This window comes from Gossypium hirsutum, chromosome A04 (genome assembly GCF_007990345.1).
Source record: "Gossypium hirsutum isolate 1008001.06 chromosome A04, Gossypium_hirsutum_v2.1, whole genome shotgun sequence".
Taxonomy (NCBI): domain Eukaryota; kingdom Viridiplantae; phylum Streptophyta; class Magnoliopsida; order Malvales; family Malvaceae; genus Gossypium; species Gossypium hirsutum.
Genome location: NC_053427.1, coordinates 84,617,554 through 84,644,474, shown reverse-complemented (window position 1 = coordinate 84,644,474; position 26,921 = coordinate 84,617,554). Strand labels below are relative to the sequence as shown.

Below are 26,921 nucleotides of genomic sequence, written 5' to 3'. Positions count from 1 at the left end.
AACTATCAATAATAATTAAAAGAAAATTTATTGGCATGTGGTTGTCTCAGACGACATCAATCTATATTTTTTAAAAATATTCATATTTTTTAAAATATATATAAAATAAAAAAATAAAAGAAAATACCTTTCTGAAATTAAAAAAAAAGTTTGTCGTGAAAACTTTAAACACTATCATTTATTTCAGCAGCGTAGCTAGGGGTTGTCACCCTGATATCTTGAAATGAATTTTTTTTCATTTAGACATTTTAAAATTTTTAAAATTTTTAATTAATAAAAAAAAATTTACACTTTAACCCACTCAAAAATATAAAAATTTATTTTAATTCTTTAAAAATTATAAAAATATAAATTATTAAAATAATAAAATAATTTTTAGCTGTGGCCCCTAATTTACTTTTTTTTTTCTTTTTTATTGACATGATACGGTGCCATTTACTTAAATGGTGATTTTTGGTAGTTACTTCTCTTTCAATTTGACTGTACAATAGGTAAGGGGGGATGGGAAAATGGTCCCCCTACTGCTTTAAAAGATTTGCTAAGATCTATTGGTGACAGCTTTAATTTTTTTTAATGAATTTTTTTTCACTCCAACTCTTTGTTTTTGTGACAGAAGTGTCGCGGATATATTCGCGACACTCATTTAAATTTTTTTCTTTCATGGTGTATACTTGTGAAAATATTAGCATTTTAAAATATACATTTTAATGTTGCCTAATTATGATCTAATAATTGGGGAAAAAAGTGGTCATCACCAATAAAAAAATTTAAATACTAATGATGATATAATGATTGAGGGAAAAGTAGGCGAAAATGATTAAAAATACTCATTTTCATAAATAATTTCTTACATGTTTTTTTGATAATTATTTATTTATTTTTATATTAAATGTTTTATTAGAAATTTTGAGTGAATTTTTTTACATTTAAATTAAATAAAAATAATATGAAAAAGACATTTTCTACATTTAGGGAATTTAGATGAAGGATAATCTTTATGTAATAAAGAATAGGAGATCCACTTGTACAAAACTTAATTGGTTTTATATATATATTTTTTTATTTAATTAAATTTTAATAATTCAATCGTTAAATTTAATAATATATTTGTACTTGTCATGTATATAAATTTTTGGATCAATTTGATATCTCTATCATATCAATCTAAGTTATTATTACGTAATAGAATTACTCGTACGAGGATCAAATCTCTTATTAATTATGATCCAAATTTTTTGAGGTTTAGTCACATAAAGATCAAACCTTACAAAATTGATCATATTAAAAACCGAACTTTTATGAAAATGTTTAAATAAAGACTTTTTACATAATTCGATCAAGTTTATTGTAAAAATTTGGGTAAATGCTAATGTGGATAGAATAGGATACGTGACAATAGAATCTCATATTATTTAAAAAGAAGAGAAAAAAAAATAAAAACATATTTTGAAACCTAAACATATTTTGAAACCTAACTTCCGACATTTGAAAAGCACTTATTTACGTAATTTCATTAAAAAATTGGTATTTATATGATCATTTTAAAATATTTGGCCCTCATGTGAGTAATTTCGAAAGGTTAAGCCTCAGTTTGAGCATTTAGCGAAGTAATAATATCTTTATAAATATAATAACATTACATAATTTTTTGAGTAATCACATTATAGGTGGATGTCCATAAAGATCAATGTAAGTTTGATATATTTTAGAACTCTAATATTCATTAGAAGTAAAGCTTTATTTCATTTATACTTCTTATGTCTATAAATATAAATTCTAGAGAAGCACTGTAAACATGCTTATTGATAGATAAAAATACGTTCTCTTTTGCTCTCATATTTTTTGTTCTTTTATTTTTTTTTCTATTTTTTTATTTAATAACACACTATCAATATAATAGTAATTTTTTTTTAAACACGTTATCAACACGATAGTAAAAGCATTAAATCACAAATATTGTATGTATGAAATGGCGAAGCATCTCAACTAGCCTATATATTGTGCATGCTCGAAAGGGTTATGAATCAAAATCATATGCGGTACAAGAGTCGCACCATGCACCACCATTTAAAGTGAAGGGTCAATTTCTTACAATCATCCATAATTAGAATAAGATGTACTACAAGTCATACTATGCACCACCATTTAAAGTGAAGGGTCAATTTCTTATCAATCATTCATAATTATTGGTGTTAGATCACTGATATCGTGTAAAGGCTTAGTGTGAGTTCGGATAGGCGGTGTGTTTACATGTGATTAATGTAAAAATAACGGTAATGATGAGATTAAATACTGTAACGATACTGTAACGTGAGACAAAAAGTAAGTTAAATGCACTTCATCGCACCCTATTATCTATTTAAACTCACCCTTAATGTAAGGCATTTGTGACAATCGATATCTATCGTAACACTAATTTGATAAGAAGTTATGATAGATATTTTAATTGAGCTATGCAATTTAGTTATCATTTTTATTATATATTTGGGTACAAGCTAATCTCATAGGCTTACATTAGTATTGTTTTAATTTATATATTTTTTAATAATAGCAATCAATTGAATTTATTGAGGAAAAGAGATGGGTACAAAATAAATTTAGAGTTCTTGAAAACAGAATGTCAAAAGGTCGAAAAGTAAAATAGCATTCAAGAATAGAAAAAAATGGTAAGAAATGAACCAATCATCCCCTCTTTTGAGCTTAATCGACGCTAATCTCCTTGACAAGCATCATAAAATGTTGAAAAAAACTAGAAAATAAACGGGAAAAACATATTAAAGATGATTCTACAAAAACTTTGCATACATAACTGATCATCAAGCTGGGCCCATACATCGACAACTGGTCGCAGCACGATTCAAGGCCAGTGACATTACTTCTTCTACTCAGAAAATCTTCCCTTGCCTAAGCATCTCCTTCGATACCATTGCATGTGCAGTTTGGTTCCCAATTCTGGCGATGAATGCAAATCAACAAGAAATGAAGCTTTTTGAGAGTCTCTTCGCATCTCAAGTAAACAAGTTTATTTCCGATAAGCCAGTTTCCTACAAGTTTAGCTTTGAAATAACTGATATCGAAAGCCTTAGTTAATAGCAAACTGTAGCCTGTGCACCATCGCTAACGCCTCCGCTGCAAAGGTGAAACAAATATAGTAGTTTGTCTCTCCTAGAGCTTAAAATTTTATAATAATTTTTCTTGAATATAATCTAGATATTATTATAGCCTATTAAACACCTATTTTAAAAAGGGCTAGATTAAAATTTTAATGACTTCGAATAACATCTTGGAATAAATTACTAAAAGTTTAATTTTCTTTTATTATTTAAATAGATTTAGTAATAGTAATTAATTTAAATTTGTTTCTTAGTTGTGAGCATGAGCTTTTTATCATGAGCACAGGGGCGAAGCCAGAGCAATCTTTTAGGAGGGGCCGAATGAAATTTTAATTTTTTATAATCTATATATTTATAATTTTTAAATGATTAAATCGAATTTTATAATTTTAGGGGGGCCAAAGTACAATTTTACCTTTACTAATTTAAAATTTTTAAAAAAATTTAAGGGCTTAAATAACAATTTTATATTTTAGGAGGGGCCGGGGCCCATGCCAGCCTCCTCTAGATTCGCCCCTGCATGAGCATATATTTTTATTGGCTTTTGTTAAAATAAAAAGACTAAAATTCTCTTAAATAATATGACTTATTTCAATTACGGAAGGATATTTTTATAATTTTTCACGGTGTTGGTACCTAGGTAACTCATGACATCAACTTAATTAGAGTTTTTTTAATAGTAAATATAGATATACAACTAGTGAAAATATTAAATTGTGTATATTAAAATAAAAAAATGTATAAAATACATTAAAATCAAGCTTTGGCTGAGTACTAAAATTAAGGTTTTATTAATCCAATAATTGGTGCGGGTTAAAATCATACAAGTTGCATATTTTTATTGGTTTCTTTTTTAAGATGAAAAGATTAAAATATACTTGAATAATATAACTTACTTTGATTATGAAAAAATATTTTCGTAATTTCCCTACTGAGTTGGTGATTTAGTTGATGGTGACATCAATTTAATCAAAGGCTTAATAAATAATATAAATAGCAAATAACGAAAGAAGGACGAAAAAAAAAAGAAAAATATGAGAAATATAGGTGTTATTTACTTATTTTTTATTTAATATTTGCATAATATATTATATATTTAATAATAATTTTGTCAAGTTTGTAAGTTAATTCAAGTACAGTTTTACATGTTTGTTGTGGAAACTTTTTTTCTGAAATAGACTTTTTTTAAAAAAAATTAGAAAAGAAAATGGGAGTCGCTATCAATCACTTTTAAGAGGTGTGATCGGGTCACCTCATAATTTGATCGTTTTAATAAGAAGTTTGATTTATTAAAACAATGTTTTTCTGTTTACAAAATTCAGAAAATAGGTTCAGGAGTCGGTTACGTACGAGGAAGGATTAACACCCTCGTTATGCCCAAAAATTGGTACCTAAGTAATTAATTAATGTCTTAGTATCGAAAGTTAAAAACTCGAGAAGAATTAAAATACGATTCCTCTTTATATTAAGGCGCTATCTAACTAAAATAATTTTCATGAAAAGAGTTTATTTCAAGTTATTCGAGAAGGAAGGATCATGTCCTGTAAGTTAGGATACAATGCCTTAAATCTCCGAAAGCGAGAATAAATGCTAAAAATTTTATTTATTTTAAAATATATTTGATTATCTCGGTTTTAGAAAGAAGACATGTTCCGTAAGTTAAGAACACGACTTTTCTAATTCCAAAAATAATGAATGTCGTTTTGATTTAAAAATTTTCTTTTTATTCATCGTGCAAAAAAGCGAACATGATACCTAAAGTGATACGCAATTAATTTATTCGGGCGTGGTATGAAAACGAAAAGTATGTTAAAGTTCATCTTATCTCGAGGTAACAAAAGATCACATACCGTAAGTTAGGATACGACACCTTGAAATCTTGAAAAATAAGCTTGTTTTTTATTATTTAATTAAATCTCATGTGTTTTGATTTTAAGAGGATATTCGGTCATTTAGGTTCAATGAGAAAATCGAAACCCCGTAAGTTAAGGTACGACTTCTCGAATCTCTAGAAACGAAACATTGCCTATTTTAAATTTTCCTTCTTTTTGAATAATAACAAATGTAATATTTAAAACGATGTGTATTTAAAACGATAAAATAACTTAAAATAAATGAAAAATACGTGAAAAGACACTATTTGAAAAATGCCAAAAATAGTAAAAGGAATAATAAAATAACAAAAAATTTTAAAAAAAAAAGAGATAATAATGACAATATTACAATATGTACAAATATCAACAATATGAATTTTAAAATAAAAAGCAAGACAATAATAAATAAATAAGTAAATAATAGTAAAATAAAAAATGCATAAAAGGCTAAGATTAAATAAACAAGGGACTGAATTGAAATTTAAATAAAAATACAAGTATAAATCATAATAAAAAATAAATTAACTAGTAAAAAAATAAAGGACCAAAGTGAAATGCGCGAAAAAAAGGATGGACTAATTAGAAAATTATCCCCTTATCCTTTAAACGCACAGTTCTAAGGGACTAAAATAAAAATTAAATGATAAAATTAAAAAACAGAACAGTACTAAATTGAAGCAGGCCACAATAGCGGAAGGACTAAAAGGGTAAATAGACCCTTAGTCCAAAAACACGTGGATCCTCTGGGCGGATCGGGTCTGGCACGGGTCAAGGCCAAAACGGTGTTGTTTTGAGGCTACTAGAACTAGGCCTAAACGGCATCATTTTACATAGCCTATAAAAGTCAGAAAAAAAATTTAAAAATCATTCTGCACCCGTTTTATAAATAAAAAAAAAATCTGAGAAGCTCTCTCAGTCTTTCTCATCCCCTCTGAGCTTCAGTCGTCGGGCCACCGTGACTGCCACCGCTCGCCTGCAACGACACCACCGTCCGCGGTGGCTGGAGAGTCCAAAAGCCTGTTTTTGACCCATTTTCGACGAAAAAGCCTTCTCTTCTCAAAAAAAGTCTAGAAAACAACACAACAAACACACACACACACAAAAAAAACCTTCGATTATCATATAACCGTCACACCGTCCGTTTTAATAGACCCTAAATCGAACCCTAAAGGGTTCTGGCCTTTCAGCGTCAGGGAGAATCTCCGTGACGGAGGGAGACGAAGCGTCCCAAGTAAGTTCTTTTTTTTATAGATACATAAAAAAAATAATAACAGATTTAAAAGATTAAAACTATAAAAGAATCACCCTTTTTTTTAATCTTAATGCGATTACTGTATATTTTTGTATTTGGTTTTCTCTGCATATTTCTTCTTTTTCTTAAAAAAATAAAAATAAATAACAAATTGGAAAAAAAAAAGAAAAAGAAATCACCTTTGAAGTTTTGATTTTTGTTTTTTTTTATTGCTCTAGTATGTGTAAAAAATTAATGTAGCTGTTATGGCCTCTTTTATAGCCGAAATACAAAACTATCTGTTACAAATCTTTTGTTTTTTTCTTTGTTGTCTCTTCTATTTTGCGTGTCTATTCTTCTTTACAGGCTACGTGGCAAAAGGCGAGGTCAGCAGTGGTGGCAGAGGGGCGTCAGAGGCACGCCTGCAGACATGGCACGATGAGCGGCGCCAAAGAACCCTTAGGGTTTCAGGATTTCTAAATTAGTTTAGGTTATTGGCTTTAGACTTTGGGTTAGGGTTTTTTTGTTTTGGGCTGTTTAGGCATGATTTTCTTTGTAAAGGGACTTTTTTTTAATTTGGACTTTAAAGTCTTTATTTTATTATTTGGTTTATTTTTATCCAGGCTGGATAAAATTGGCCCATTACATTTGTGTTACATTTATATTAATTTTCATACTGTATTTTAATTTTTTTTCATGTTCCTGACCTAAAATTCAAGCCCAATTTAGATAAAAAAATGTTAAATTGAGTATGATCTGGTTCACTCGTATTAATTTTTTTATATAAAAATAAATTTTAAAAATATAATACATCAAATATATTACAAATTTTAAAATAAATGTTTCCCAATAAATTGAAAATTGTTATAAAATAAAGAGAGACGGAGAGAATAAAGAACAAAGAAAATATGAAAACAATAGAGAATGTAATTTATTGATTAAGGGGATGATTACAATGCTTTATCAGAGTCTTTATTTATATGCATAAGAAGTATAAAATAAGTAGAGGTCTAATTCTGATTACTATTTAGAATTTAAAGTACATTAGAACTTTATCTTGATCATGATGGACATCCACTTAATAAGATATTCATAACATCCCCCTTGGATGTCCATTGGTAGATGATGTCCTTCGTTAAAACCTTATTAGGAAAAACCCTATAGGATAAAAACCTGATGAAGGAAAAAGAGTACATAATCTATAATACGCATAATATGCTGCCTCATTAAAAGCCTTATCAGGAAAACTCAATTGGATAAAACCTTGATTAAGAGAAAAAGAGTACAACGCGTATTTACTCCCTCTCATGAAAATATCACATACTTTCTCATATTCTACGTATTTAATTTTGAATACTAGTTTTTCAAATGACTATTTGAATGCATTGCTAACCATTTATATCATCATTCTTTTAAAAGTCACGAGTGAGAGAAATTTGGGGAAATATATTTTGATATCTCCAAGAGATTCAACAATAATCATAACAAACTTTAATCACGATTCTTTTATAAAAACAAAAATAAGTATTTTGGATCATTTTATAATCCTCCTTCAACTACTATTCACTAAGTCAAATTTACCACATATATTCAAATTATTTCAATTCATATAAATGATCAATTTCTCAAGAATTTCAATATGCTTCTAACATCCTAAATCCTTCAAGGATTTTAATATAAACTTTACTATATAATGATTCATAAAAGGTTGTAACAATTTCCATTAGACACAAGTTAAATCTTTTATGAATTGTCAATTTAATAATATATCTAAAGGTTATTGTATCCACCACAAAATAATATTATATCTTTTCATAATCAATGCCAGGACTTAGTGAAATACTTCATATTTTTATTCCGCTTTTGCAAAACTACTTCAATTGCACCATTATTGGCTTTATACCTTTATATATTTGGACTACTGGTAAAAAAAATCACGAATTTAATTGTACTTAAGTTGCGTCTTTCTATTTTGATCTATTTATTCTATATCTATATTTTTCAATAGATTTATTCAGGATTCTCCTTTTATTTCATTATTTCAATAATAATATTGCATGTAAAGTCATTGTCGACTATTTTTATTATTCGATTCCATATTTTCTCGAACTGACATAACTTATTAAGATCTCTTATTTTTATTATTTTAAAATTCAGTTTCAGGTATTTGAATCTCTTCTAAAGTTTTACTTATTAGTTATGTCTTGGGTCTCTTTTGGAGCATCCGCCTCCACTATTTGACCATCTAGAAGAATTTTTCATCTTTGGAACCTATCAATCTGTATAACACTTGGTTATTTTCATTAAGTTTGTTAATACATCTAATAGTTAACTTGTATTGAGTTATCCTTATTGAACTTCTGGTTCAAATTCCTCTTCCTCTAAATCATTACAAGTTATTATTTCTCTTCCCATAATGTCGGGAAAACTATCAAATCAAAATTGTAATCACAAATAATGTCATAATTGAATCTCCAATGCATTCAAAACATCTAATAATACAAAGAAACTTGCAATTAATATATATTCTCAACTTTCTTTGAGGATTACTCATCTTTATGCGTTGTGGTAGAGCAATTGGAACATATATACAGATACAAAAATTCAAAGGCGAGAAATATTTAGCTCTTGATCAAAAACCAATTGTAATGGGAGTATTTATAACTTATTGGCTTGATGCGTACAACATATAAATCAACATAATCTCATGCTGAAATAGAAAGTTTAGTTCTCATAAGTAATGATTTAATTATTAGTTAGAGGTATTTGATAAACAATTCAGCTAAATCATTTTGTGTGTGAACATGAGCTATAGGATGTTCAACTTTTATCCCAATTGACATGCAATAATCATTGAAAACTTGGGATGTAAACTCACTAACATTTGCAAGGTGAATTGTTTTAATTGCAAAATCTGAAATTAATCATTTAAACAAGCAATCTTGCAAATGACAGTTTGCAAATTGATAACACATATGTGATTATTTTGTAGATGCATCTACCAAAATAATAAAATATCAAAATCATCCACATGGTAGATGAATGGGCCCATATTCATTTCAGAAATGCAAGACATTAAATCTCAACTTTAACTAATGAGTTTCTAAGAATCAATTTTCATTGAGAACAAACAATAAATGAGAATTCTTTAAATTAAAGAATCTTATGGTTCTCTAATGGATGTCCATATGAATTCTCAATTAATTTTTGCATCATATACAATCCAGGATAGTCTAACTGGTCACGCCAAGTAGTAAACACATTTGTATTAGTAACTTCTGGTTTACTTTAACATGTGTTTCAATTGTACTAAATTGTAAATTGTAACAAATTGATAATTTTATTATCATTCTTTTTAATTTGTATCCACATATAAGTATTATTGTGACATTTACTACTGGAAATGTCTAAATCAATATGAAGTCTATAATGACACCAAGTCAATAAATATAATTTCTAAATAATTATATGTAATATTCGCTTCAGGGAATATACCAAAATCTTCAAATGCCCAAAAATCTATTAATAGCAAACTTTGAGAGTGGATCTTATTTTTCAGGTGTACAACAAGTACATAACCAATGACTTTTCATACATAAGTTTTCTCTCTTGCAGGTTTTCATCAGTAATATTTTACCACGTAATTTTAATTGAGAACTTATTCTGAATACTGTAGAGTTATACTCATAGTTTTTAAAAAATACTTGCAACTTTAGATGCATCCAACCATAATAAGCTTTAGATAGAATTATTATATTCTATTGCTCATGAATAGATCTTTCATAGAATTATTATATTCTATTGCTCATGAATAGATCTTTCACAGTCAAATATTTTGCTTTTAACACTTTAATAGGGATGATGGCAAAACAATATCATAAATATTATAAATTAAAAACTGAATCCCCTTTTTTTTTATTCATATGAAATATAATCTTTTCCTCATTCACAATCTCAATACGAGATCCATTACAAATAACTTTTAAAAGTAATGTATTAACCATCACAAATTTTGTGCTCTTTAGATAGTGATATATTAGCTCTTCTGGAGTTTTCAACTAATTTTGTATTATTAAATATTGGAATAATATTTGTTTGTTTCAATACCAAATAAGATAAATATTTTCTATCTGTAATGATAGAATTCATTACTACATTTTCATATCATTACTCAAAGAATATTAACAGAAACAAAATATTTGGGTATACGCTACATATCTGGCCAATAATTTTTCATATCACATTGATAACATAAGTTATCTTTACCCTTTGAAAAGTTATCTTGAGAAATCTTATTGTTCTCTTATTTTTACTATGTTCCCACTTTTAGTGGTCCATGAGTATATCTTTTATTTTCTTTATGTTTACATTCACTTCGGGGAATGCAATAAATCTAGTAGGACAGACTTATAAACATCCTAATAGATTCTTTACTTCATAATTATCTGATGACATCACAAACTAACTAAAATACGAAAAAGGCAAACGCACCTATCGAATGGTAGTATAGCTATGGTGAGTCGGGAATATCGTATCCACGAGGACTAAAAGTACTAGTAATTACTATCTTTTTATTATCTAGCCTAGAAATTAAAGGGTTTGTTTTAAATTCTAATTTTAACTAAACTAATTACTAGATGACAGAGAGCGAATTGGGAAAATAATCAAAGAAAACTTATGAGAGAGACAATACTCAGGAAAGAATCCACCTAAACTTCACTTATTATTCTCAATCTGAATTAAACGATGTATTCATTAGACTTGATCCATAGAAATCCCTAAATTATATTAATATCTCTTTCGAGATAAAAAATAACTGACTCTAGGTTGATTAATTGAAGTCTTTTTCTGATTAAAACCCCTATCATCGCATTAACTCGATCTATGGATTTCCCTATTAGATTTGACTCTCATCCGGTAGATTTATGTCACCCTATTTCTAGGGTTGCATACAACTCCACTCAATTATGCGAGATATACATTTAAACAGGGACTTTTGCTCCATTGAATAAGCACATCAATCATGAATTAATATCATGAAAACATTAAAAACATGAAATAAGAACACATAATTAAGATCAATAACAAATATTTATCATGTAATTTAGAACAAATCAAATAATAAGATTCGTCTTAGGTTTCATCCTCCCTAAGTATCTAGGGAATTGAGTTCATACTTTTGGGGGAAAAACATCTCAAAATTAGGAAAACAACAAAACATAAAGAAACACAAAAATTTCGAGAGAAATTGAATGGAGATCTTCAGTGTTGAAGGAGATCCTGCTTCTGAGTTGAATTCGTTGGCGTTCTTCAAGTCTTTTCTGCATTCTACTATGCGTGTCCCTTAGGTCCTTTTCTAGTGTGTTTTTATAGAGTTTAGAATACTCAGAAACCCTCAAAATTGGCTTTTTCCGTATGTTTGGAAAACAATGAGCGATATCGACACTGGCTGCCACATGGGTGTGTGGCCAGCATGTGCTCAGCCCGTGTGGGATTGGTTTGGCCGTGTGGATCCTTAAGATAACCTGTTTTGTCCGGTTTTGGCCAGTTTTTTGCTCCTTTTGCTCCTTTATGCTCACTTAAGTATATAAACATGAAATTAAAGGATTAGGAGCATCGAATTCACTAATTTATGTAATAAATCACCCAAAAACATGCCAAGTATGGGATTAAAACATGTTACATTTATGGTTTATCAAATATCCCCACAATTAAGCGTTTGCTTGTCCTCAAGCAAAATTCTCAACTTATAATTAAAATTAAATTTTCTCAATTCATAATTCTCATCAATAATGTTTTATCATAATTCACAAATAATCACACATTGATAATTCAACTAAAATAGCACTAAATGCACAAGCAATCCAAGTCTAACATTTTTAAAGCATGAAAACATATGTATTTCCCCCTATCTAAATAATTACCTTTAATTCAAAAATCAACAATAATTGACATCCTCACTAAAGATTCACTCAAATCACTCAAAGTGTTTAAGGTTAAAAAATTAAGCACTCAAAAGTCAAACATGAAAAATTATTACCATAAGCTTGCATGAAAATCAAATCTCCACCACTATAAATGAAATGATACACAAACCAAAAGGTCTTTAAAGGGTTGTACTGGGGCTTGAGTTAAAGGTGTGGATAAAGGCTAAAAAAATGTTAGAATCGAGATCGAATTGATAAATTACCTAACTTAGAAAAATAGACTAATAATGAATAACTACATCAATCGAAATTATTTAAGAAAAACACGAGCTTCTCCTCAGAATATGAAATTAACTACTTAAGCTCAACACAAAAAACTGATAATAACCAACATATATGTTTTTTTTGACTTTCTTAATAATAAGAGAAATTTAAACAACTAAAATAAAAGAACATAGTTAGGTACTAACCAAATCAAATATTGACAAAAAAGGAATTAATAAAATAGGAAAAAATCTCAATGAACAAAAAATGAATTATGGGTTAATATTAATGGGTAAATCAAGAAACGGTTCGTTAGGCTCAAAGGGGTTCACTAAGGGTTAATTATGAAGGTAGACTTTTCATGAGGTAAGTGGGTTAAAACCTAGGTGCCTTTATCATCTTAGTATATCAAATCAAAGGTGTGGTCTCGACATATATAATCAAAGCAAGTTCTAGAATAACAAATCAATATTAACACACTCATAACCAATAATAAAATGAGCAAGAAAAGAGTATGCTCTAAAGGCTCAAAAACTCAAAAAATTTATGGTTTTTTATGTCAATCTTGCAAATTTTAAACTTCAAGGTAATACCTCAATTTAGGGAAACAACCTAAAAATTTTAATTCTGAAAATAGACTTATCATGCTTGATTCTCTAGTATCTTAAGGTTTAAACCATCAATGCATAAATACCTATGAATTTAATTTAAAACATATCAATAAGAATCATAAATTAATAAGAATTAATTCTAATAGTGTTATGAGAAAATTAATTGAACACAAGGCATAATTAAGGGATTTTCAAATAATCATATAAATAACCTCCCCACACTTAAGATGTACATTGTCCTTAATGTAAAAACAAATATAATCATAATATAAACAGAATATCATAAGAGAGGGAGAAAACTGAAACTGCCCTGAATAATGGATGAAAGTCCCAAAATAGTGAAAAGCGAAATTGTAGATAAATGTAGAGGGAGTGCATAATTCCGAGCAATTGATAAGAAGATAAACACAAATACTGAAGAGGATCAAAGGATTAAAACTCGATTAGGAACAATTGTTAAAAAGAAAAATATAGTTCAAAATGTAAGGATAAAATAAACATAAAAATAAAAATAAAATAAATCTAAAGACAAATGGACTCAATGGTCCTCATCATCAGACTTATCAATGTCGCGAGTTGGTGGCACTGGAGAGGAGATGTGGAGATGCTGACATATCTGCTGTAGAGTTGCATTGATGCTGTCGAACTTCTGAAAACACTGTTGCTCAAAGCAAGTAAATCGCTCGAAGAGGTCCGCGAAGGTCGTAGCAGAGTGAATAGGGCGTTGACTCGAAGGTGGTGGTGGAGGTGGATCATCGTGGTAGGGAGGAACATCATCGGTGAAGTCCTTTAGGTCATGCTGAACGTCAGACTGTAATAGTCTGTATTGAGAGGAGTCTACTCTACGTTGCCGCTCGATCATCCTCATGTGGTTCATGCTCGAGATGCCCTGAGGGGACATCTGACCGACTAGGGTAAGTGTCGAGGACTGCTCCGATCTGTCGAGAAGATTGAAGTATTGAGCGAGGCAAGTTACATAAGGGCCTTAGACAGATGGGGCCCTTCTTGTGGTGCTCAGTTTGATGGTGAAAGGCAAACACAATGAAGTATGCCAAATCAAAAACATGTCCAGTAGCCATGTTCCATAGAAAATAGGCATCATGAGTACTAACAGCTCATCTACTCTCTCTCCGTCTTGTCAAAGTATGAGCTAGGAGGGTGTGAAGGTATCGTAGGGCTGGAGGGAGAAACGTCGCCTTCGAGCGACTCGCGTCATAAAGTATCTGACTCCCTTTAAGTTCGGTCCAACATCATGATTGTGAATAGTAGATGTGCCGATGGAGTCTAAGAAAGTTCTTGACCCTTATAAATTCTTCAATGTAGAGCTCCATATCCGTGTCGAACTTAGGGATGCTCATCTGGCACACCAAACCGTCAAGTCGAAAGGTGATGGTACCTGGATCATCGTGAACTGTCATGACTTGTTGAACAAATAACGTCGCACAGAATTCCAATGTAAGCTCCATGTAGGTGGGCTCGACAAGGGCAAAGAATCTATCCCATTGAGCTGTAGTAATAAAGGCGTGAACATCGTCAGCTAGGCGGATCTGCTCTAACGCGACCCAATCGATATAGCGGCCTAAACCGAGTGGTCGTTGTCGAAGTAATTGAAATAGGTCTTTTTGAGGGCCCACAATAAATCAGAGATAAGGGTGGCAGACTTCAGCGAATATGCTCGAAGAGGAGGTCCTACTGAGGCCCTTCCGCTTTTTCGAAGCGAGGACAATGACTTTAGACTTGCCTCGAGTGTTCGTCATAATGAGCATACAAGAAAACAGTCAAATTACTTAATATGGACGAACCATCAAAATAGATATAGGCCAATAAGAAATCAAAATATAAATTAAACTAAACAATTGAACTACTAAAAACATTGACCTGTAATATAATAATACTAAAAATAGAATTCAAACAAAAATCTAGTAATGAGGAATAATGCACATAATGAAGCAAAATAGCAAGAAATGTAAAATGCAGCAAGAACAGAATATAGAATAATAAGCTATGTGAAAATAAATAAGCTGAAGAATAATAGCTGACCAATCTAGTTGTACCAAATAGAAATTAATATCCTCAAAAATAACAAGAAAAAATTTAAACTGAAACTTAAAATGAAATAACAAATAAGAAATAAAATAATAACTAACAAAATAAAATAAATAAATAAAACTTGAATAAAATAAGGAGGAGGGTAAAAGAGGAAACCACGGGCAGTGGTCGGAGGTGCAGATGACAGTGAGATGAGGGTCTGTGGCTGGATTTGTAGTGGTTGTGGGGGCCGTTGGTGTGGGAATAGTGCGTCGGTGAAAGGTTGAAGGGTTAGGACTGGTGTAGACGTAAGGAGAGGAGGGAAAGTTCAGGCGAGGCTAGGGGAGAGGGTCTGTTAGGTGGGTCTTGGGGTGGTAGACGAAGGAAAAGGAAAGGGCAAGGTGAGAAGGAGCGACGGTGGATGGAGTATTAGTGGGGAGTTTGGGTAGTGGCGCTAGGGGCAAAGGGTTTGGTGAAAAAGAAGACAAAAGATGAACAAAATTTAGGGTTTGAAAGTTAAAATGGGACACGATCATGTGAGCCTCATGTTGGACCCCACAGCTGTATTATATGCCCGTGTTGCCTAACTCCTAGCCTTGTGCGATTAATGAAATAAGCCCAGTCTTCACGCACACGCGTGTTTTCAGGTTGTGTGGTTCACACGGCCGTGTCGCACACCCGTGTAGACTCTTGTAACCTGTGTCTCTGTTGATTTTTGGGGATTTTAAACTTCAGGGCTCACACGGCCAGGGACAAGCCCGTGTGTCGTGGCCGTGTAGGTTACACAGCCGTGTCATTTGGCCGTGTAACTCTCTGTCAATTTTCTTTAAAAATAAAAACTAAGTCCAAAGATCCATACTGTCATATTGCACAGCCGTGTAACTCATTATCGCCCACATGTTAAGCCACACGGCCTAGGACGCGTCGGTGTGTCCAGGCCGTGTGGGTTAAAAACCTGCATTTTACTGTTTAGTTAAGTTTTTAAAGAAATAATATGAAGTAAAAATAAGAAAATTAGCAGTGTTAGTACTTGGGTTGCCTCCCAAGAAGTGCTTATTTAAAGTCTAAGCTCGACTTACCTCGTATTTGTACAGTCACGGTCGTTCGCAGAATCGAGACTCCTTTTTCTTGCTATCAATTCTTTCATTCAAATAAGGTTTAAATCGAGTAATATTTACCTTAAAAGTGCCGAAATGAGAATGAGTTACCTCGACTGTATCGTATGGAAAGACATTGAGTACCATGAAAAGAGTTACTCTATTTGCATTAAGCTCTGAAGTGGTTAATCGAGGGTCGGGTTCATCTAACAATACTTGGTCCCCAACTTTGAAGTGGTCCGTTCCATCTTTGTGCTTATCATGGCGTCGCTTTGGTTCATCGTATATTCTTGGTATCTCTTTGACATGCGTCCGCCATTTATCTAGTTCATCGATCTGTAGTCTTCGTTCTTCATGACTCGTTCTATTTTTGTCGTATGCACTAGAATGTGGCTCCATCACGTTCTTCCTAGGAGTCTCCTGCAATGAAGTTTTAGCCACAATATTATTCATATTAACACAACTCGTATAATTATTCTGATCACTAGATATCTTAGCAGAGTCACTAGCTTGGAGTTTAATTGTGTCATCACCTACACGAAGTATTAACTCACCTATACCAACATCTATGATAGTTCTAGAAGTTGCTAAAAAGGGTCGTCCTAAAATCAACGGTCACTATCCTCATCCATGTCTAAAACAACAAAATCAACTGGGAAAATAAATTTATCAATTTTGATGAGAACGTCTTCAACAATACCCTTAGGAAATCTAATGGTTCTATCTGCCAAGTGGATGCTCATCCTAGTTTGTTTGGGTTTCCTAAGACCTAGTTGCTTAAACATTTTGTAGGGCATGACATTAATACTAGCCTTTAAATCTGCCAAAGCATTATTAACACTTAAACTACCAATTAAACAAGGAATAGTAAAACTCCCTGTATCTTTCAATTTGTTGGGTAGTTTATTCTGTAAAATGGCTGAGCAGACTGCATTTAACTCCACGTGCGATGCATCATCTAACTTTCATTTGTTTGCTAAAAGCTCCTTTAAAAATTTAACTAAGTTGGGCATCTGCAAAAGAGCTTCAATAAACGGTAAGTTAATATACAAATTTTTCAGAAGTTTAAAAAATTTACCGAATTATTCGTTTGTTTGGTCTTTCTTTGTCGCATTCGGATATGGAACTCGAGGTTTATACTCGTCACTTATCGATTTCTGTTTGTTGTGGCTTACCTTAACCTTACCTTTACTTACCATAAGTTCTTACTTCGGTTCTGGTTCTAGTTCAACTAACCCTTCCTCATCTCTTACAGTAATTGCATGAAGTTGTTCTCTTGGGTTAGTTTCAGTATTACTTGGCAAGCTACTTTATGGTCGTTCTGAAATCATCTTAGCCAGCTGCCCTATTTGATTCTCGAGCCCTTGAATCGACGCTTGCTGATTTTTAAGTGATATTTCGGTGTTTTAGAAGCGAGTTTCTGACACCGAAATAAACTTCATCAACATCGCCTCAAGGTTCGACTTTTTCTCTTGCTAGTAGAGTTGTTGTTAAAACCTAGAAGGGGGTTGTGATCTTTGATTTCCTTGACCACCCCAAGAGAAGTTGGGATAGTTCCTCCAACCTGCATTGTAAGTATTACTATAGAGATTATTCTAAGGTCTAGAATTATTACCCATATAGTTTACTTGTTCGTTCGTTGTGCTAAGGTTGTAGGATAGGCATTCTAGATTATTCATCTCTTTTCCACTTGTATCACACTGCATCACCGGTTGTACCTGCGTAGAACCAAACAAACCATCAATTTTCTTACTTAAAAGCTCTACTTGGTTTGCTAACATAGCGATCGCGTCTACATTAAAAAAACTGGTTATTTTCGTTGGCTTTGTTCTCATGACTTGCCATTGATAATTATTCACTGACATCTCCTTTATAAACTCATAAGCCTCATCAGGTGTTTTATTATTCAAAGTCCACCGGCGGATGCATCTATCAATTGCCTAGTTGAGGGGTTCAAACCGTTGTAAAAAGTTTGAATCTGTAGCCATAGAGGTAACCCATGGTGAGGGCATCTTCTCAATAAGTCCTTACATCTCTCCCATGCATCATATAAGATTTCCAAATCCATTTGTACAAAGGAGGAGATATCATTCCTCAGCTTAGCTGTCTTGGCTGGTGAAAAATACTTCAACAAGAATTTTTCAGTCATTTGTTCCTATGTAGTAATAGATCCTCCCGGTAGGGAGTTCAACCACTGTTTAGCTTTATTTCTTAATGAGAATGGAAACAACCGTATCAAATGGCATCATCAGAAACGCCATTTATCTTGAAAGTGTCGTAGAATTCTAGAAAATTGTCCAAATGAGTATTTGAGTCTTCATCTTGCAAACCATCAAACTGAACAAACTATTGAATCATTTGAATAGTGTTAGGTTTCAGTTCAAAATTATTTGCAGCAACAGCAAGTTTAACAATACTCGATTTGACCCTAGTTAAATTGAGCTTGGCATAATCGTACATAGTATAAGGAGCAGGATTTTGATTTATAGGATTTACAACAACCATAGGAGGTAACTGATTATTTTGATTTTTTGTCATCTCTTCAGTAATAATGTCTTCTTGCTCTTCTACTGTACTCTGTCAGTTCTGTCTTGCTTTTCTACGATTTCTGCAAGCTGTACTTTCGATCTCACTGTCGAATACGAGAGGTCCTGACAGGTTTTTTCTGGTCATAAACTAAAAGAACTTGCCAGAGGCAAATAAAAGAAAAATCAGTAATTGAAAATAAAACTAAAACAAAAACAAAATGCAATAAAATAAAAATGGCTAAATTAATAAAAATCAAGTGTTCCTAATATCTTAGTCCTCAGCAACAGCGCCAAAAACTTGATGACATCACGAACTAACTAAAATACGAAAAAGGAAAGTGTACCTATCGAATGGTAGTATAGCTACGATGAGTCAAGAATATCATATCCACGAGGACTAAAAGTACTAGTAATTACTATCTTTCTATTATCTAGCCTATAAATTAAAGGGTTTCTTTTAAATTCTAATTTTAACTAAACTAATTACTAGATGACAGAGAACGAATTGGGAAAATAATCAAAGAAAACTTATGAGAGAGACAATACCCAGGAAAGAATCCACCTAGACTTCACTTATTATTCTAAATCTAAATTAAACGATGTATTCATTCTACTTGATCCGTAGAAATCCCTAAATTACATTAATATCTCTTTCGAGAGTAAAAATACCTGACTCTAGGTTGATTAACTAAAATCTTTTTCTAATTAAAACCACTATCGTCGCATAAACTCGATCTATGGATTTTCCTATTAGATTTGACTCTAATACGGTAGATTTATGTCACCCTATTTCTAGGGTTGCATGCAACTCCACTCAATTATGCGAGATCTACTCTTAAACAGGGATTTTTGCTCCACTGAATAAACACATCAATCATGAATTAATATCCTGAAAACATTAAAAACATGAAATAAGAACACATAATTAAGATCAAGAACAAATATTTATCATGTAATTCAGAACAAATCAAATAATAAGATCCGTTTTAGGTTTCATCCTCCCTAGGTATCTAGGGTATTTAGTTCATACTTGTGGGGGAAAACATCTTAAAATTAGGAAAACAACAAAACATAAAGAAACCCAAAAACTTCGAGAGAAATTGAATAGAGATCTTCAGTGTTGATGGAGATCCTGCTTCTAAGTTGAATTCGTTGGCGTTCTTCGAGTCTTTTCTGCGTTCTGCTCTGTGTGTCCCTTAGGTCCTCTTCTAGTGTGTTTTTATAGAGTTTAGAATGCTCAGAAACCTTCAAAACTGACTTTTTCCGCGTGTTTGGAAAACAAGGAGCGATATCGACACAGGTTGCCACATGGGCGTGTGGCCAGCTAGTGTGGCTCGCACAGGCATGTGCTCAGCCTGTGTGGGATTGGTTTGGCCGTGTGGATCCTTAAGACAGTCCGTTTTATTCGGTTTTGGCCTGTTTTCTGCTCCTTTTGCTCCATTATGCTCAACTAAGTATATAAACATGAAATTAAAGGATTAGAAGCATCAAATTCACTAATTTATGTAATAAATCACCCAAAAACATGTCAAGCATGAGATTAAAACATGTTACATTTATGGTTTATCATTACCATCACAAATATGCGTGAGATTTCAAATCAAAATCTATCTATGCACGTTGTCATGATTAGTCTCCAATTATAATAAACAATAAATAAAACATAGTAAAATATATCTGAAGATCTTTAACATCATCGTCATCACTAGAAGGTATGAGATAGTTCGAAAATATTCTCGATTTCATATAGATAACGATATCAAATCTTCACCATCCTTAAGAATAAAAAGTAAAATAAGTTAATCAAAACAATGATAACATATAATGAAAGAAGAATGAAAAATAATAATCAGATATGAAACATTAAATAAAAGAAACTTCCTGTAAAAACTTTGCATCTTGACGTCAAAGAAATTAAAAATCATGGAGGATAAATTTGATCGTCAATAAAAAGAACTATCACTTTGAGCAAAATCGTGTTGATAACGTGTTATAAAATAAACAGAGATGGAGAGAATAAAGAACAAAGAAAATATGAAAGCAATAGAGAATGTAATTTATTGATTAAAGGGATGATTACAATGCTTTATCAGAGTCTCTATTTATAGGTATAAGAAGTATAAAAAAAGTAGAGATCTAATTCTAATAACATTTAGAATTTAAAGTACATTAAAGCTTTATCTTAATCATGATGGACATCCACTTAATAAGATATTCATAAAAAGATCTTTATACTTAAATAACACTAAAATAGTTGCAACTTGGCAAATGAAATGCCTCTAAAATAGTAGCAAAATTAACAATAAAACAATAGTTATATAATTTCCAATTTATAACAACAAAATGGTAGCAATATAATAGCAAAATGGCAACAAATAAACCTGTCCTTGAAGGCCCGCCCAAAGAGTAAGAGGGTTGGGGTAAAAATATAGGTCCAAAAAATGGGTTTGGGTAAAAAAAATAAGGCCCATTTAAAAATGAGTCATGCCTCAGGTAAAGCTTTTTTGGCTTGACTCGGCCCGGATATGCAAAAAAAAATGCTATTTTTTTACTGTTTTCTTGCTTTTTTATTATTATTATCTTGTTGTTATTTTCATTATTTTGCTACCATTTCACAGTTTTGTTGCTACTATTTTGTTGTTATTATTTAGATATTATATAACTCTTGTTTTATTGTTAATCTTGTTACTATTTTAGAGGCATTTGCTTGTTAAGTTGCACCTATCTTAGTGTTATTTAATTATACATATTTTTTAAAATTTATTTTCAATTTTTGGGGAAACATTTATTTTAATTTTTTAGTATTTTTGATGTATTATATATTTTTAAAAAATAATATAAAAAATAATACAGACGGGTCGGGCTCGGCTCAGATTTTAGCATTTTTATCCAAATCGAGTTTGGTCAAAATTTTAGACTCATTTTTTAGGTCAGGCCTAGCACACGAGCATAAAATTTTGGTTGGGCTCGACCCGACCTATAGACACCTCTAAGCAGCAAAACAGTAACAGAAAAAAAAAATTTAGGCAGATTCAAGTCTGACTGAGGTTGAACCTGAAGCCCTGCATATTTAGAATACGGTCTTATATTTATACCCAAACCTAAATCAATAACTCGAACCATTAATCAGATTTAAATTATATATCTTAATTACAAATCTAATTAACATTATTAAAATAACTCTCAAATATATATCATATCTCATCATTTTATTTTCCACTATCACAATGGTATTTAAAATTTATATATTATGTAAATTTTGTCATACTAATAATAATGATAATTATGTAGTGTTATTTTTATATTATTTCCTATCATGCATATTCATTTCACATCCAATAATAAGCTAATTGACCGTATCAAAATAGAATTTATATTTAATTCAGGGTTAGAACATCATATTAACGCATCATAAATAAATAAATTAATATTTTTAAAATTATTAAAAATAAATATAGTTATCACTCCATATTTTAAAATATTATTTTAGATATGATAAGATCTCCAAAACGGAAGTGCGGGCGTTTATATCTAGATAACAGTCAATGCGTGTACGATTTCAACATTTTGCGAAGCATGGCACCAAAAAACTATCAAATCCGATGCCAAGAAAAGGCTGTTGATTGATATTTTTCTTTTAATAAATGGATTGCCATTGTCTTATTAAAAAGTGTAGGTGGCTAATATTTCTTTCCAACGAGCCAAAATCCATTCCTTTCTTCATCTCAATTTTTATCGAAATAACCCAACATCACTATACATTTCACCGTATTGTCTTGGCAACTCCTTGGATTACATTCAACCATGTCATCTTATGCTCCTTACCCCGAGCATAGGCTTTTCTATAGGTCATTCATTTGACGGTATTGTCCTAGGCCCCTTAACCATCAGGGTATAGGCTTTTTCTGTAGGCCTTGAACTTCCATCCATCCATCGTCGACCTGGTGACACATTCTCTCATAAGTATGAGAGTTGTCTAAATCAATTACAGTTTTCAGGCTTACCTTATTTCTAATATATTAATGATGATCACAGAAAAAGCTGGTGCGGGTGGACTCGAACACAACTTACAACTTAGTAATGGGATTATTTCTACTCCTAACCAGAAAATTTAAGAACTACCATCTTGGTGAATTGCAACCAAAAATGAAGCTGAGTTAGGGTGTGTTTGTCAATACTTTTGAAAAGTACTGTAAAAAAGTATTTTTGAAAAATACTTTTGAGAAATACTTTTAAAAATTTTAAGTGTTTAGTATTGCTGTTAAAAAATATTTTTAAAAAATAAAATGTCCATTTTAGACATAATATTATAAAGTAGCAAATATGTATTTAAATAATATTTAAATTAATTAATATTATATATTAATTTTAAATATTTTTAAGTAATTAATATTAATTATTTATTAAATTTAATTAGAATATATAAACTATATTAAAATATTAAAACGGTAAAATATTAGAGTATATTTCATAAAATCAAACAATCAGAAAATAAAAACTAAAGCATAATGAAAAATTAGAAAAAGAAGAGAAGAAAAAGATAGAGTACCAGTGGAGAAGAGAAGATACAGAGAACAATTTCAGACAAAGAATTGGGAAAGTTCTACCGTGAAGGAGATAGGTTAAAACGGTAAAATATCAACTCAAATGAACTTCAGGCTTGGAAAAGCTAAAATAAATGGCTTTTTCATCTGGAAAAAAGGCCTTAAATTAAGTTTAAAAAGTTGCCAAACTGATAGTTGTTCTTCATTGCTTTTAGATAAAAGTACTTTTTTGAGAAAAAGTTCATCCCAAAAGCAATGAAGAACAAGACCTTAGTCCATTTGTTGGCAAAATCCAAAGAGAGACAACAATGTTGCAAAAACTAGCCACGTGGGATCTCCACTTTCAAGACATGGAGCAAATAAGATACTATAAACCAATGGTTATTCATTGCACTACAAGGCTCTACTAAAATAATCAAACCGTTGTTGATTACCCTATGCAACAGAAGCAGAAACCCGAAATCAAGCAGCTTTGGAAAATCATCTTTAGATATGCACCTTAAATTGCATACATTCAACTAATAAAAATATTGCAATAATCGATTTGATGCAATCAGCAGTTGTATTAAAAACTACTGTACTAATATCTTGAGATAAACATACAAGGTTAAAGCAAGCTAGATATATCGGCATCGATCATTTAAATGGGCAATGACAAAGAAAAAAGACAAAATACAATGCATGAAGGGATAAAATACCACAGCTATATAAATATGAATCAGATAATTCCAAGAAAACAACTTAAAAAATTTAGCTTAGGAAATATCTCAATCGTTAACTTCCTTATTGTCAAGAAAACAATCAAGAAAGAGAGTGCACATAGCCTCACTGCAATTAGAAAGCTACAACTCAAAATGAATAAGCAGTGAAATGCTAAGAAATTTATAGCAGTTACTTCCAAGGTTCATAAATCCAGGCCTGATCAACTAAAAGCAAGTAACTAAAGAGAGAGTGGAATCAACCAACTTCTCCATACAAAAAACAAGAAGAGAAGTAAAATACTACCACAAAGACTGGGAACTTCACGGTTGTTTCTCTTCCTCAGGCTTGGAAGCTTCTTTGATCTCATCAGTGCCATCATCCTAAATGGATGAAAACATATACAGTTAATTAAAAAATTTGCCATGAAAAGAAGATACATGGATGGTAGAATACAGAGGCAAGAAAGAAAAGCATATATGTGGGGTCTAACCTGCATGTCTGAGGTCCACAAAGTGAGGTTATCACGGAGAAGTTGCATTATCAAAGTGCTATCCTTGTATGAATCCTCTCCAAGAGTATCCAGCTCTGCAATGGCTTCATCAAAAGCCTGAGGAAAGAAACAAAACATGTTTTGACTAAATATAATTTGAAGAACAAAATAAACAAACCCCAAATAAAGAACACAAAAAAGGATTTTGCAATGTAAAGAATATACTTACACTGTCTTTGATGAACAAGATGAATATAAGTCTTAAGACTAAACTAAAATTCTGAAGTCCTGTAATTCTACCTGTTTCGCAAGACTGCAAGCACGATCAGGAGAGTTCAAGATCTCATAGTAGAAGACAGAAAAGTTCAGAGCCAATCCTAAACGGATAGGATGAGTTGGGGCTAGCTCAGCTACTGCAATGTCCTGAAAAGAAAGCAGTAGGAAAAGATACAGATACCATCAATAAAAGGTCGGAACCATGGATAAAAACACAATACGTTTTGGTTTAGCAAACTTGAAAGTAGAGAAGTAAATATCAAAATCCTTTGTTTAATGTAAAAGTGAGAAAACAATAATAGCATTATGAAAAGAAAACCCAAACTGATTGAAAGACTTCAAAGAAAAAAGTGCAGCATCAAAGATCTACGTAAACAGGAATTACATCAATAACATGACAGGAAATGGCCAATAATCCAAAGCAACTAAAATTACACAACAAATTGAATTCATACAAAGGCTACAACAAGGTTTTCATTATGCACCTAAGACATAGTAGAGATGCAATTTGCAACATATTTTATACAAATGTTTAAGATGCAAATCTAATTCAAGACTCATATTATTGAGACCATTTTTTTTTATAATTTTCATAAAATTTCTATCGCAAAACGCATTAATGTCTTCTAATACTTATGTATCGAAATCAAGCTACACAATGGAAAGCAGATCCGGATCTCGGTGATAAGAAATACACAAAACATCAAGGCATAACTATAACTATAGATCTAAAATTTAGATTGACCCTCAAATATGCCGCAACTAAAAATAAACCAGATTAAAAAAAACTTAAGCACGTATTCATCATAATTCACATCCAAACTTAACCGAACCTTAAAATTACACATCAAGGCAAGCAAATTCACAAGATCGAACCAGAAATTACAGAAACGCACACAAACCTGAGCAGATTTATAGGCAGTGAGGGTATTCTCGGCAGCAGATTTCCTGTCATCGCCAGTCTTGAACTCAGCCAAGTACCTATGGTAATCTCCTTTCATTTTCAGATAAAACACCTTGGAATCCCCGTTTCCAGCAGCCGGAACAAGGTTCTCGTCAAGGAGCTTCAAAATTCCAGCGCAAATCTCGGACAACTCGGCCTCGATCTTGGCCCTGTAGTCACGGATGACGGCGACGTGGTCGGCGTTGCCACGGCCTTCCTCCTTCTGCTCGATGGAGGAGACGATCCTCCAGGAAGCACGGCGGGCGCCGATGACGTTCTTGTAGGCGACAGAGAGAAGGTTGCGTTCCTCGACGGAGAGTTCGTCGGGAGCGGGGACGGCGGAGACGACGTTCTCCATGAACTTGACCATCTCCTCGTAGCGCTCGGCTTGCTCGGCGAGTTTGGCCATGTAGACATTTTCTTCGCGTGGGGAAGGAGTGGCCATGGTTTCCGGTGGTGATTGGATGGGTAGGATTTTTCGAGGGATTTGATATTTGAGAAATAGGAAAGGAGGTTCACTCACAATGTCATCGTCGTTTGTTTTATGAAGGAGCCAGCTATGCCGGGCCAATCAAGAGGCTTCGTTTTTTCCATTTTTTTTTCCTCTTTTGACCTTTTTTATATTTGTTTTTTGCTTTGTTGTTTAATAGCTTTTTTTGTAATTATTTGATATGCAGTTTTTAGATATTTAGACTTCATATTTATGAATGCATATAAGAGAATTTCATCCCTAGAATTACCATAGAGATTGTACGGTATATTAGATTAAAAAAATTGATTATTTTTATTAAATATTTCATGTTTAATTGAATTAAATAATGACACTAAAATATAATTAGAGAGCTGGCAGGGTTCGGCTTCACTAAAATTGAAAAATTTTCATATAGACATTTAAAATTTTAAATTAATAAAGGTAAAATTAACTTTGACCCCACTAAAAATGATAAAATTTTGACTTAATTTTTTAAAATTTATAAAGATATAGCCTATTAAAATGGTAAGATTATATTTTTACTATTGTCAAAATTATAATTTAATTTCGCTCCCCCTCCCCCTTAAAAACATTTTTTGGTTTCATCTTAGTGACACATGGCATGTCACGTATACCTTATGCCACTTATTTTTGTTATCAGATGACTTAATAACGACGTGGTTAGGATCCAATTATCAATTATCGATGAAAGTGATGCATCTCTATATTTTGTTTTTTGAATTTTTCTAATGTATTAATTGTTTGTATGCATTGTTCTATTTGATTACATTTTTTTAGTTTGTATGCATTATTTTATTTGA

At 31.7% G+C, this 26,921-nt stretch overlaps 1 protein-coding gene and 1 non-coding gene across 2 annotated transcripts; one reads left to right on the top strand and one right to left on the bottom strand.

Annotated features, from left to right (window-relative positions):
- The first annotated feature begins 18,139 nt into the window (after nucleotides 1-18,139).
- LOC121228326 (small nucleolar RNA R71) lies at nucleotides 18,140-18,246 on the top strand. Its single transcript, XR_005925902.1, has one exon. It is a non-coding gene; the product is annotated as a small nucleolar RNA R71 (small nucleolar RNA).
- A 5,734-nt stretch (nucleotides 18,247-23,980) lies between these two features.
- Nucleotides 23,981-26,314, bottom strand: LOC107949143 (14-3-3 protein 6). The gene is made up of 4 exons (XM_016883872.2): nucleotides 25,588-26,314; nucleotides 24,710-24,832; nucleotides 24,410-24,526; nucleotides 23,981-24,299 (listed from the first exon to the last, which is right to left on the bottom strand). Exons 1-4 carry the CDS (start codon nucleotides 26,071-26,073, stop codon nucleotides 24,240-24,242), a joined length of 786 nt encoding a protein of 261 aa, XP_016739361.2. The 5' UTR covers nucleotides 26,074-26,314; the 3' UTR covers nucleotides 23,981-24,239.
- Nucleotides 26,315-26,921: the final 607 nt, after the last annotated feature.

What these genes read in the sequence shown, in the direction of transcription:
- LOC107949143 (XM_016883872.2), bottom strand. Translation starts at nt 26,073, where the DNA reads ATGGCCACTCCTTCCCCACGCGAAGAAAATGTCTACATGGCCAAACTC. An exon ending in CTGCCTATAAATCTGCTCAG is followed by an intron (nt 24,833 to 25,587) that starts GTTTGTGTGCGT and finishes CTTTCTTTTCAG; the next exon opens with GACATTGCAGTAGCTGAGCT. An exon ending in CTTGCAGTCTTGCGAAACAG is followed by an intron (nt 24,527 to 24,709) that starts GTAGAATTACAG and finishes TTCTTTCCTCAG; the next exon opens with GCTTTTGATGAAGCCATTGC.